At 47.3% G+C, this 13035-nt stretch overlaps 1 protein-coding gene across 3 annotated transcripts; it reads left to right on the top strand.

Annotated features, from left to right (window-relative positions):
- The first annotated feature begins 1487 nt into the window (after positions 1 to 1487).
- Positions 1488 to 13035, top strand: OTUD1 (OTU deubiquitinase 1). 3 transcript variants are annotated; one of them, XR_006204589.1, is made up of 2 exons: positions 1488 to 3295; positions 10981 to 13035. XR_006204589.1 is itself a non-coding variant. In XM_042945108.1 (1 exon), the coding sequence occupies exon 1, from the start codon at positions 1767 to 1769 to the stop codon at positions 3219 to 3221; it is 1455 nt and encodes a 484-aa protein (XP_042801042.1). In that variant the 5' UTR covers positions 1488 to 1766; the 3' UTR covers positions 3222 to 4455. The 3 variants fall into 3 exon arrangements, 1 of the variants encoding a protein (XP_042801042.1); XR_006204590.1 differs by lacking the exon at positions 10981 to 13035 and adding an exon at positions 8832 to 9079; XM_042945108.1 differs by lacking the exon at positions 10981 to 13035 and having other exon boundaries at positions 1488 to 4455.

Genomic DNA, 13035 nt, shown 5'->3' on the forward strand with positions numbered 1-13035 from the left:
CACATTCTCCGTTAATTAATTCATTCAGTAAATATTAGCCCCAACTGTGTGCCAGGTACACTGCTAGGTCACCGTAACAGCGACCGCGACAAAGTATTTTCATTCATGGAATTTACATTTCAATGGAAGGTTGAGGGAGGGCGGACGCGTACACCGTAGCCCACGGCTATTTCCCCATTTCTTTTTTAAAAAACCTTTTTTAAAGTTTATTTATTTTTGAGAGAGAGAGCGAGCGAGCAGGGGAGGGGCAGAGAGAGAGAGGGAGACAGAATTCCAAGCAGGCTTCCAGACTTCAGCACAGAGCCCCATATGGGGCTTGAACCCATGAACCATGAGATCACGACCTGAGCCCAAACGAGGAGTTGGATGCTTAATCAACTGAGCCCACCCAGGCGCCCCTACTTCCCCCTTTCTTAAAACTACGGAAGAGCTTCCAGGTTCAATTTGAACGTTTAGGGCCTGTTACTTGCACGTGATCAAAGCTCAGCATGCAGCAAAAGCTGCCGCTCCTGTAAAGTCAGTCCGCGGTTGATCTAGGAGTATTCTAGCTCTGTTTTACAGAGAGGATACAACTAACAGTTGAGCATAAGTCTTCACTATTCTACACGACCTCGGTATGCATCACGACTCTGACCCACGGTTAGTAGCCGCCTCTATTTGCCAAGGGCCCGAGGTAGTTAGGCATTTGGTATTTCGAAAGGCTGTTTGAAGGGCTTCCTTTCGCCCAAGTTATGCATGTATTTGCCAGTCGACAGGGGGTAGGGGGTGCAGAAAAGTTGCTTTCGGTTAAGCAGGGCAGCAAGGTCCTGGGGAGGACGCGAGGCGTCACGCTACGTTAACATTTTAATCCAAAGAACTGAGTCAAAACGACGGCAGTGGTGCCAGGGCCCTGCAGAGGCCACGCAGGTTTTAAGGAGGCGCTCCGTCCTCCATTCCGAGCCTGAAACTTCCTCCGAAACGCACGCTGTGAAAGCATCGTAGCTTCCCTGAGCGGCGCCCATCCCGCCACAATCCGCAGCCGCAGTGCAGGATGGCGCAGCACCGAAACCTGTGGCAGAGCAGGCGAGAGCTGTCACCGCCTCCTCGCCCGCCGCGGCCAGGAACGCCTAGCCCGCGCAGGCCACCCCGGCGCAGCGCTCTCCAGCCCGCGCCCCGCCCGCCCGCGCGCGCGCGCGCGCTCCCGTCCCCCGTCCCCCGCCCCAACCAGCGCCGCGGCCACGCCCATGGCGTCCGCCGAACGGGGCGGGGCGCGGGCCGGGGGGCGGGGCGAGCCCGCGCTGTTGAATGGGGCGCCGCGACGAGCCGCGCATTCCAACGGGCCCACGTGACGCGGCCGCGCGGCCTGAGGTAAACAACCGCGGCCCCGCCTCCCGGCCCCTCCGCGGGCCCTGCACTGCTCCTCGCTGTCGGGACGCGCTCCAGCGGGGCGGGCGGCTTCCTCCGACAGTCCCCAGCGGCCGCCGCGGGCCGGAGCAGCGGCAGGCGGGCGCGGCGCCCCGGGTCTGCGGGCCGAGCGCGCCGGCCGGGGTCGAGCGCGCGTCCCCTCCCCGCCCCCACCGCGCGTTGTGGCGCAGCAGGAATTTGGCGGGGACCCGGGCGCTATTTGCGGCTCTTGACGCGCCGGCGGCCGGTGGCCCTTCGGTCATTTCTATTCTAGGTGCACTGGGTCATCGCGCCGGGCCGGCCCCCTCCCCCGGGCCCGGAGGGTGTGTCCCCCTCACAGGGGCTCACCGCGCCTATAAGGGGCCCGAGCGGCGGGCAGGGACATGCAGCTCTACAGCAGCGTCTGCACCCACTACCCAGCCGGGGGACCGGGTCCCACGGCCGCAGCGCCCGCTCCTCCCGCCGCCGCCGCCGCCGCCGCCGCCGCCGCCCCCTTCAAGGTCTCGCTGCAGCCCCCGGGCCCCGCCAGCGGCGAGCCAGAGCCCGAGACCGGTGAGTGCCAGCCTGCCGCGGCCGCCGAGCCCCGAGAAGCCGCCGCCGCCCCCGCCGCCAAGATGCCCGCCTTCTCCTCCTGCTTCGAGATGGTGTCCGGGGCCGCCGCCCCCGCCGCGGCCGCCGCCGGCCCGCCCGGCGGGTCCTGCAAGCCGCCGCTGCCGCCGCACTACACGTCCACGGCGCAGATCACGGTGCGGGCCCTGGGCGCCGACCGGCTCCTGCTGCACGGGCCCGAGCCCGGCGCCGCGGCGCCCGCCGCCCAGCGCGGCCGCTGCCTCCTGCTGGCCCCGGCGCCCGCCGCCCCGGTGCCGCCGCGCCGGGGCTCCTCGGCCTGGCTGCTGGAGGAGCTGCTGAGGCCCGACTGCCCCGAGCCCGCGGGCCTGGACGCGGCCCGCGAGGGCCCCGACAGAAACTTCCGACTGAGCGAGCACCGCCAGGCCCTGGCCGCCGCCAAGCACCGAGGCCCCGCGCCGCCCCCGGGGAGCCCGGAGCCCAGCCCCGGCCCGTGGGGCGAGGAGCACCCGGCGGACAGGAGCCTCCGGGGCTGGGAGAGGGCGGGCGACCGCAGCGACCCTCCCGCCGCGGACGAGGCACGGCGGCCCGACCCGGAGGCCGAGGCGCCCCCGGCGCGGGGCGGCGACGCCGCCCAGAGCGGCGGGGCCGAGGCGGTGATCGTCTCCAGGTCGGATCCCAGAGACGAGAAACTGGCCCTGTACCTGGCGGAGGTGGAGAGGCAGGACAAGTACCTGCGACAGAGGAATAAGTACCGCTTCCACATCATTCCCGACGGCAACTGCCTCTACCGGGCGGTCAGCAAGACGGTGTACGGGGACCAGAGCCTGCACCGAGAGCTGAGGGAACAGACGGTGCATTACATCGCCGATCATCTTGACCACTTCAGCCCCCTGATTGAGGGCGACGTGGGGGAGTTCATCATCGCTGCTGCTCAAGACGGGGCGTGGGCCGGGTACCCGGAGCTGCTGGCCATGGGGCAGATGCTGAATGTGAATATACATTTAACTACTGGAGGGAGGTTGGAGAGCCCCACGGTGTCTACCATGATTCACTATTTGGGCCCAGAGGATTCCCTAAGGCCTAGTATTTGGCTCAGCTGGCTCAGTAATGGACATTACGATGCGGTGTTCGATCACTCCTATCCTAACCCAGAGTATGACAGTTGGTGCAAACAGACTCAAGTGCAGAGAAAACGCGATGAGGAACTTGCCAAATCCATGGCCATATCCCTGTCCAAAATGTATATTGAACAAAATGCATGCTCTTGAAGTGGCTGAAAACCCACACCCTGGGAGAATTGCATACGTGATTTGTGTCGGGAGAATTATGAACTCTAATCAGGGTAATAGCACTTTTAAACTTCCTAGTAGATTTACTGTAGGTGTAATGCCTTAATCATTTTTTTGAATGTCTTCTCCTCAGAGCTGAAGGTTGCTGGGCACCTAAATGATGTTTCATGATGGCTTTCGGTGATCCTACTGTCCTACTGCTATTTATAATTTGCTGTATAAAGTTGGCACTACTTAATTTGCAAGCTAGTTTCTCACGGTGTAAATTTGTTCATTCCTGGTCATCTGTTTTCTACACAAATGTATTTTTGCACAACATTTTTAAAAATTGGTGTACCTTCACCTATGACGTGTGTTCCATTTTGACGGCTTTCCAGCATAAATCCAGAGAAGCGCTTTACATGAAGTTTCTTACTTTGAACAGAGTTTTGTGACTTAGTAGTTATTTTATGTTGTTGACTTTGAATTTTACGATTCTTAGATAATTATTTCGAGTGGGTATCGATGCATTCGTGTTACCAGACTGATTGGCCCATTCCATTTTGATGAAAACCAGATTTGTTGTTTTGGAAATCATTATTTTTCTAGAAATGGTAAACCTTTTAAAGAGAAAGACTTAAGGGAAGGTTGTGGGAGTTTTCTTTAAGGGATAGTACCAGCTTACTTGAATGAAAGTCTGATGTTTGCTGATGGGACAGTGACAACTCTTCTTGTACTTTGGTTGGCATTTAGAGTAGATTGGTGCTCTGAACCGTCTTTATTTATATGTGTCATTTTGTTATAGAAGCATTTTAACTCTGTGGCAAGATAAGCCTCCTGCTTTGTATAGCTTCTCGGATTCAACTAAGAGATTTGAAAAACTAACAGCATAAATGCCTTGAGTCAACCGTGGCGGTTGTTTTACAGCAGGAGAATACCGTCTTAATATTTTATTCCTTTTAAATTCTCTCAAAAGGCAAAATAGGATTGCCCTGTATTATGTACAAATAAAAATGTCTGTAAACAGATCTTGTATGGTTTGCTGGGTCAAACAATGTTCCCAACCTGAAATCTATCTTATTTCCACTTTAACTACTTTCAGTCCTATTTATTAAGTACTGCAGTTTGTACTTTTTTATTTTGTAACATTTTGTGATTTTTTTGTACAATGCTGTATTTGTACAATAGAGCGATTCTCAGCTGATGGAATGAATGAATAAAATGTGGAATTTTACTTTTGCGATGTCTTTTTGGCCCAGGCCGTTTTTGAATTTCAGAAGTGACACTTGTGGGAGCTTTTTCTTACACGTGTATGGCTTTTTTCCGTATGTAAAGCTGTCACGGAATTCTCAGGGAGGTTTCTTAAGTTCTCACGTGAACAGGGTAGGATAATCATTAGTCATTTCACAGGATAAGTCTTTGAGAAATATAATTTAAAGGTGGAATAACTCAGGACATTGCTCTCATTATTTCTAATTACAATTCCTGGCAAACTATAGAGGATGGCTACTAAACAGGGAAGTGCGGGTATTGGGTTAGCCAGCACGGTGTCTAAGTATCAGGGTTTTGCCTTTCACTTATTCTCAGCACAGATTCAAATGTTTCAAAGAGTAACCAAAGCAGTGCCCTAATTTTTATCCAGTCTGACATCTGGAGACCACGGGAATCTATTAAGTTTAAAACGTGTTAATCGGATTTAGTTTACAAGCACACCTGTGTATATATATAATCAGGGTATATTGTTTATTGTAGAATGAAAACAGCTGGTTTGGATGTTTTACTTTACAGTTGATAATGGCATCTGTTCATGTGTCACGTGTCTAGGCACATTTGAGCTTGAGTTCATTGCTTAACCACATTTTTGGAAGAATGCCATGGGTTAGCAGGACAATTTCCTTTAAATGTTAACTAATGAACTTTTTTAAACGTTAACTAATCACGCATCTCTGCTTTTTTAGGCAAGATAAGGTTTGCCTCATGGCGTCGCTGATTAACTTGGGGAAAAAAATTATTTGAATTACCTAGCTAAATATGGCTCTTTCCTCTTCTCCCCTTTATGTAGACAGGTATAAAATTTGGATATGCTTAAAACTTACACATATGAATAGGCTAATTAGGTATAATTTCCTAAAAAGCATTCTAGAAGCCCATGACTGTTCGGAAGAAACCGATTTTTTCTGGGTTCGGTTTCATTTTTGAATTAGAGTCCCAACTCCTCGATTGAGATTCTCAAAGGTGTGTGTTTAAAAAAAAATGAACGAATCCTAAGATTGTATTGCACGGCAGCACATTTTTTTAGCGGTCTCGCCTACAAGATCTGTCTGTGTCTTTCCCATTGTCTTTCTTTGGCTCGGGTTTGTTTTTGTTTTTGTTTTTGTTTTTTTGAAGAAGTGTCGTGTTGTAACTCCCTTACACTCAGTATTTATTCTCTGCTGTCATCCCAAGTTTATATATTTAGTAGCAGTGCTGGTTCGAGCAGTTGAAGCGGTGGAAATGTGGTGGATGTAATTTACTCTCAGCAGCCAGATTGGTTCATATTCCTTCAGATATTCTCTAAGAAAAGGAAATGCCTTAGGGTTCCTTGAACATCAAAGTTGGTTAGCCTCAGCTTGGGTAAACAGTCTTTATGTTGCCATGTTTTCTCCGTAATTTTTGTATTAAAGAAGAAGATCTTGAGCTAATCTCACTACTTTTTAAAATTTATTTTATGTGTTTTCCCTCTTTCCCTAAAAGGTGAGAAAGTTGAACTCTGAAAGTTAGCTTGGCATTCAGCGTGCCCATATGGAGGAAAAGTATTAGAGAATAAAAATAGGTTTTAAACCTTTGGACCTCTGATAATTTAACATGCAGGTAAACAGACCGGAGACATTCAAGTGTCTGTATCAGATCTGTCATGGTCACGCTCAACGATTGTTACATGAAATCACAAACCCAGACCTTATTACTCTTTGGAGTGTCTATAACCATCTCAAAGAGGCACCAAGAAACTAGATGGCATTGAATTCCATTTCATTCCCTAAATGTACTAAGTGCACTAGGCACGGACTGTATATTATGTTCCCTGTTGAGTCTCTGCGCTCAAACCTAGTAACTAGCAGAGTAAATGCTCAGTAAGTATTTGTTGAAAGAGTGGATTGAAGGAAAGCGTGAGCTTGGGACAATATTTGGTGGATGGGAAATTAAGTAAAAATGATTGGATTCTACAATTACGGGGCATTACCACTGACAGAGTAATTCTGAGCTTGTCACTTACAAAAAGTCAGTGAAGTCTTTAATTCTCTAATGGAAAAAGTAGACTTTGAAACCCAAAGATCAGAATTTGATGTGATCTCTGTGTCATCTTGCAAACATCTTGAGAGCTAAACTAAGGAAAATTATTTAAAAATAGAACTTCCATTCATCTGAAGTGATTTTGAAAGTGTTGCCTCAGCCCAGGGGCCTTGCTCTGACTTGCTTTTGGGGTTGCACGCATCTCGAGTCCAGTCTATGTCATTTTGTAGTTCTGTTCTGTTTTCTTTCTATAGCCTGGTTCGGAAGGAAACGTTGGACAGATTTCAGGCATGTTTTAGGATTGTTGTGTTCAATAGCACCGGCCTCAGCCTTACACCATTGGTCAACGGGGCCTGGGCAAGCAGATCTATTGGGGGAAAAGAATCGGTGTATTTCCTCCCACTGTAAATTAGGTCAGTGACTATTCTATGAGTAGAGGTCAGAGAGAGAGAGAGTTCACTGTCATCAGATTACTAGTAGTAAAATCCTATCTAGCCTGGTTTTCACAAGTGAATTTTCTAATGGAGCGGTCTATTAAGGTCTAGAATTGAAAACAAAACTGCTTTCGATAAAATTCTTTTAAGAAGCAATCTGTGGTGCACTAATTTGCCTTTGTGAAATAATAACGTAGTTTGATCTTCCTTGAATGGCTGAGTGCTTTCATGGTGGCATGGGTATGTGGACGTGAAGCCACGGCAGGCTGCTGGAGGTCGGACAAGTCCCCTTGTACTTTAAAGGATCTCAGAGTGCTCGCACTTTTGTCTTTGTGGTTTATACTTTCCTGTCTCCTCCCTCAAACCCGGTTCCCCATCCTGATTTCCTATGTTGAATTAAAGACACCCAATAAGCAGGCTTATCAGAATTGACTCTAGGATAATAGGAAATGGGTTTCTAATCTGAGAATAGGATGTTCTGTTATGAGTAATGTGCTCAGCTTTAGTTTTGGGGCAACGAGAGAGGTTTTTTTGCTTATATTTTTGTCTTCTTTTTATTTGTTTTTTTTAGAGAGAGAGAGAGAGAGAGAGAGTGGGGGGAGGGGGAGAGGGACAGAAGGGGAGGTGGGGGAGAGAATCTTAGAGACAGAGAGAGGGGAGGGGCAGAGAGAGAAAGGGAGAGAAAGAATCCTAAGCGGGCTCTGCACTGTCAGTGCAGAGTCCAACGCGGGGCTTGAGCCCGTGAACCGTGAGATCATGACCTGAGCTGAAACCAAGAGTTGGACGCTTAATCTACTGAGCTACCCAGGCGCCCTGAGGGAGAGAGAATCTTAAGCAGGCTCCATGTTTAACGTGGAGCCCAATGCGGGGCTCGATCTCACAACCCTGGGATCATGACCTGAGCCAAAATCAAGAGTCGGATGTTCAACAGACTGAGCCACCCAGGCACTCCTGTCTTCTTTTGTGCATGCTGTGGGTAGTATCCTGGAAATGCTGAATTTTCTGATTAAGGGACCCCGGAATGTATGTAGTGCCATATTCAAACAAAACAAAACAAGACAACTTGAGGCTAACTATCTTAGTCCTCAAAGCTGCAATTGATTTGTCATTGCCTGGTTGATACTTTGCTTCGTCTCTGCCACATGTAATCCTTTTTGTGTACCTGTCATTGTCTTCCTTTTGCTTTTTGTATTTAGTGTTCCAGTTCACCACGTTGTGCTGATTATGAAGTAATTCAAATTTCAGTTCTGTATTAAAGACTCCAAAGTACAGTACACATAGATAGGTCTAGTACAAATATGACTATTGTCTTTGGAACGGCCTCTCCCTAATACTCCTTTAATGAGCGTGCATTATGTCTACACTGGGTAAATAAGTGAGTCTTCCTCATCCTGGCCTTCCCTTTTCTTTGAAGGATTTTTCCCTTATATTGATTAGAATGGTTGCATAGGCACTCTGCAAGTAACCTGAATAGAACTCAGGCAACGACAATTGGAAAAACTCCCAGTGGGATTTGTGCGTTTTATATTCGGCAGCAGTTAGAGAAAACCTCCCCCCATCCCAAGAATTTTATATTTTGAACCGGAATTTTTAGCAAGTATCGACGTCAAGTAGATTGAGAGTAGGTAGAGAGGTAGCCTCAGTGACGTAGGCTCGAAGTGATGATTGAGAACAAACGTTCCACTTAGATTAGAAGTTCTCTCAATAATTTTAACCGCGGACTGTGTGGTTGTATTTCGTAGCCTATCACAGTGCAAAAGGGCGGTGTGCAAAGTAGGTAATTGTGAAGGAAATTTAAACCAATGGGTCATGTAAAGCCTGTGCAGCCAATTTGTAAAATAAACTCAAATAAAGCTTTCGGTTCTAATGACAAACAGGAAACATTCACACCTTTTGTCTCTTACAGTGAAATTTGAACCGTACTGATGATAGAATAGGACGGAAGAAGCGGAAGAACACCGTGAAGAAATTCTCAGCCGTTGCTTCACTGCCTTGGTCATCTTGCCCGAAAGTGCCAGACCTGGGGGTGGGGAGGGGCGTTAACAATTACATTTTTTTTTTTAAACTTTACCTCTAAACAATACTCCTATCTCAATAAACAGTAGATGTCTGAAGCAGAAACCTCAAACACGACTTATTATCCTACAGGGCTTTAGGACGGAATTAGAAGAGCGATTTAAGACGTATGTTACACTTTTTTTTTTTAAGTTTATTTATTTTGAGAGAGAGAGCATGAGCAGGGGAGGAGGAGAGAGGGGGAGAAAGAGAGGGAATCCCGAGCAGGTTCTGCACTGTCAGCCTAGGGCTGGAACTCAGGAGCCACGAGACCACCACCCGAGCGGAAGTCAAGGGTCAGACCCTCAACTGACTGAGCCACCCAGGCGCCCCAACACTTTTCAGTATAAAGTAGTTTTCTCGGACAGATTTTTCATTACCTTCCCATATTGTTGATGGTGGCTGTTGGCAGAAGTCAGTACTGCTCAGAATTGAGGCAATTTGCAGAGAGATGGCTAGACTAGTTTAGAAAGCGAGAGGAACCTACAGAAATAGACAGTGTGATTTTAATAGTTAAGATAGTTAAGCGAAGCCTGTAACAGAGAGAAACTTGTTTCTCTTTCGCTTAACTGTTCCAAAGGGAGCAGTCCAGGCCGGCTGTGCTCCGTAGAGGACACATTCCCCAGGACACGGTCACGATGTGCAACATCCACGCTGGGCCACCACCGTGTCTGGATCGTAGCTCAGAGAAACAGCACACACCCTGAGGTAGCACCCTTTGCTTCTGCTCTTGTCTGTTGGCCCGAATTTCGTCATATGGCCTTATCTAACTGGCAAATACCATCCAGACTGTTCCCAAGAGGAAGGGTAAATGGGTTTTGGCAGAAAAATAGCAATCTTTTCCAAATCTTTTTTTGACAGGAATGGTTTAGGGTTACAATATCTTTAGGAAGAAAATTATAATAAGGCAGTATCTGGGAATAAAATATGCATGAACTTGCTTCACCAAATTAATAGTGGCTGCCACGGAGGGCTCCTTATCAGCTCTCCCACAATGTGTTTGCCACCGGTTAAATATATACGTGTGCAAAGCCTTCCTTGTTTTAAGAAGGCTGCTATTTTTCTATTTCCCTTCCATTCTTAATTGTTTTTTAGGATGTCGGAAATATCTTGAAAATCTGGCCTTCAACACACGTCCTGGGTCTCTTCAGAGAGAACAATATATAAAACTTTTCCCTCTTATGTTTTCATAGATCTTGCTTCTCTGGGAGATTGCTGGTTTTACTTCTCTCCCTTTCTCTGCTTTCTAGTTCTTTTTTATTTATAATTCCTGCCTGGTTGTCCTTTAGAATAGTTTTCTGTGCTTAAAATAAGGTGATCTTTACTAATTTTTACTAATTTACTAGCTTTACTAATTTGCTCAGTCTTTAAAAGAAAACGTCTAAACCACACCTAAAGAAGGGGGAAGAACTCACACCATTAGTGGGTACTTAGTGGACTAGAGTCTCCATAGAAGTGTCATATTTAAAATGTAAGGATGAAGCTTACCCTCTTGTAATTCTTAATCACTTTCGTAAGGTTAATAAGAATCATCATAAATGGGTCAGAGCCGCCAGCAGGAAGCATAACCCCTCCCAAGAGATGATCACGAACGTTCTTGTTGAGATGGGCGGTCGTCCGGCTGAGTCGGGAGAGCTGTACTATAAACAAAACCTTGTGAGGGGTTCATCAAAAGTAATTGACGTGTGGGCGCCTGGGTGGCTCCTCTGGTTAAGAGTCTGACTTTGGCTCCGGTCACATCTCCCAGTTCGTGGGTTCAGGCCCCGCACGAGGCGCTATGCCGACAGCTCAGAACCTGGAGACTGCGTCACGTTCTGTGTGTCTCTCTCTGCCCCTCCTCTACTTCGTACTTGTGCATGCGCTCTCTCTGTCCAAAATAATTAAATAAATAAATAAATAAATAAATAAATAAATAAAAAAGTAGCTGATGTAAAGAAAGCCATAACTGATGCAAGTATCTGTATCCGAATTATCTAGCTGCCTGTCTATCTTGCCTGCAGGAACGTATTTTCCCAAGAGAAGGATAGTGCTCTGTGTGATGTCTAGAGAACAAAGAACCAAGGAAGAATATTGGTCAATGTGTCTCTGTCCATCTAAGCGAGAAGGTGTCCTGGGCAAGCCACAGTAATATGCTGAATAGATGAGAGAAATAAAGGAAAACACTTCTTGGAGCGTTTGGTCCCATTGATTTCACAATCGTAAGTTAAATTCGGTGCTTTACCTGCTTTCCTCATGGACCCCTCGGGATAATCGCACGCAGTAGGTGCTATATTGCTGCTACATGCAAGTGAGGGAGGGGAGAGGTAAGTGCCTGACATGCCTTCGGCCTTACCTGAGTTTTTCAAAGTATGGAGGGAATATCAGGTTTTTAAAAATGGCATTTTTCACATATTTGCCACCTTTCCCTCTCACAATACTTCCTGAAAAATGACGGGGGAAAAAAAAATCACAATCCTACAAGGACAAAGAAAATGGAAAAGGAGATGACGCTAATCAAACCAAGTGTGGAAACTGGAAAGAGGGGTGGCAAATAGTTTAGATCAGAGAACCGAAAACCTTATCGGACTCAGGGAAGGTCCAGAAGCAGCCGCGCTCTGCGGAATCCCAGAAGAGCAAAGAATTGGAGGCACTGGTTACCTCTGCTGATGGCGGTGCAGGTGGGGGCTGAAAACAGCGGATATGGAGCCACTGCCTGCACTCCGATCTGAGAATACTGGCTGCTCAGGCTTCGCCTCTCCCTGCCTGCCACACCCAACCCGAGGCGGATTTCTTTCGGGGAAAATAGACTAGATCAGGAGAAAAGACCTCCAGGACTCTCAGTTGGGATCCTCAGGAAAGCAGGCACGCAGAGGGAAGCCACACTGTACACATATTCCAAACAGCTTCCGTCTCAGAAAGACCAATGCCATCGATCGCCGGGCATTTAATATCGCCTCTAACATAAACGCGAGACCCCAATAATTGACGGAGGAGCAGTGGATGAGAAGGAAAGAGAAAGGGAAGGATGCAGTGAACAGGAGAAAATCGAAAAGGAGAAAAAAAGTGAGTGAATCTCTAATTGATCTCTTCCGAGAAATAAGATAAGATCTTGGATCCTGGAGAACAGAGTGCTGCTATTTTTAAAAAGAACTCTTGTAAATTAAAAATAGCATAGCTGATGTTAAATATTCAGTAGAAGTTTGGAAGATAAAGTGGAGGAAATCTCTCAGAAAGTGGTACAAGGAGACATGGAATGAAAAATAGAGACCCGATAAGAAAATGAGGAAACTGATCTACGAAGCCCAATATTTGACTAATAGGTATTCCAGAGATAGAACGAAGACAATGGTTGAGAAAGAAAGGTTATACCAATGATTTCCCAGAGCTCAAGGATAGCAACCTCTAGGTTGTAAGGTCCCACAGGATGTCCACAGTGTCATCATGGACGGCCATATAGGTTGTGTCTGTGAATGTTATGGGAATAGTGTTCCCCAGAGTGGTGCAGTGCACAACATGTACAACTGTGTGTGGCAGCCCAATGAATGCAACCCATGCCATGTTATTTTGAATAGCTATTTCAAAGTACTCGGTATTAAAAAAATAGCCTCATTGCTTTCGAGGAGAAAACGAAGTCATTTCTCAACAGAAGAACTCAACAGATTCTCAACTAAGACTTCTCAACAGAAACATAACCAGGAGACCATCGAACGATGCTTTGCAAATTCGGAAGGAAAATGATTTCAAAGCTACAATTCTATACCCAGCCAAATCAGCATTCTTAATTGTAAACAGCAGAATCTATACGGTTGATGTAAGCAGATAAGGAGTTTATTGACGTTACATTGTTTGGGTTGTTTATGGGCTTTTCTGGTAAGCAAGAGAATGCAGGCTTGCACACCATGTTGCCAGGACCCACACCCAAAGACTATCGTGGGGACTGTACCTGAGAAAACATCCACACTACCACACTTTGGATACCACAGCTTGCAGCAATGATGAGTCAGCTCTGTATCGAGCCATCCCTCCCCCACAGAGTAGATCGCCGTCTCCATAATCTACCACAAAATAAAAAATTA

The sequence above is a fragment of the Panthera leo genome, chromosome B4 (genome assembly GCF_018350215.1).
Source record: "Panthera leo isolate Ple1 chromosome B4, P.leo_Ple1_pat1.1, whole genome shotgun sequence".
NCBI lineage: Eukaryota > Metazoa > Chordata > Mammalia > Carnivora > Felidae > Panthera > Panthera leo.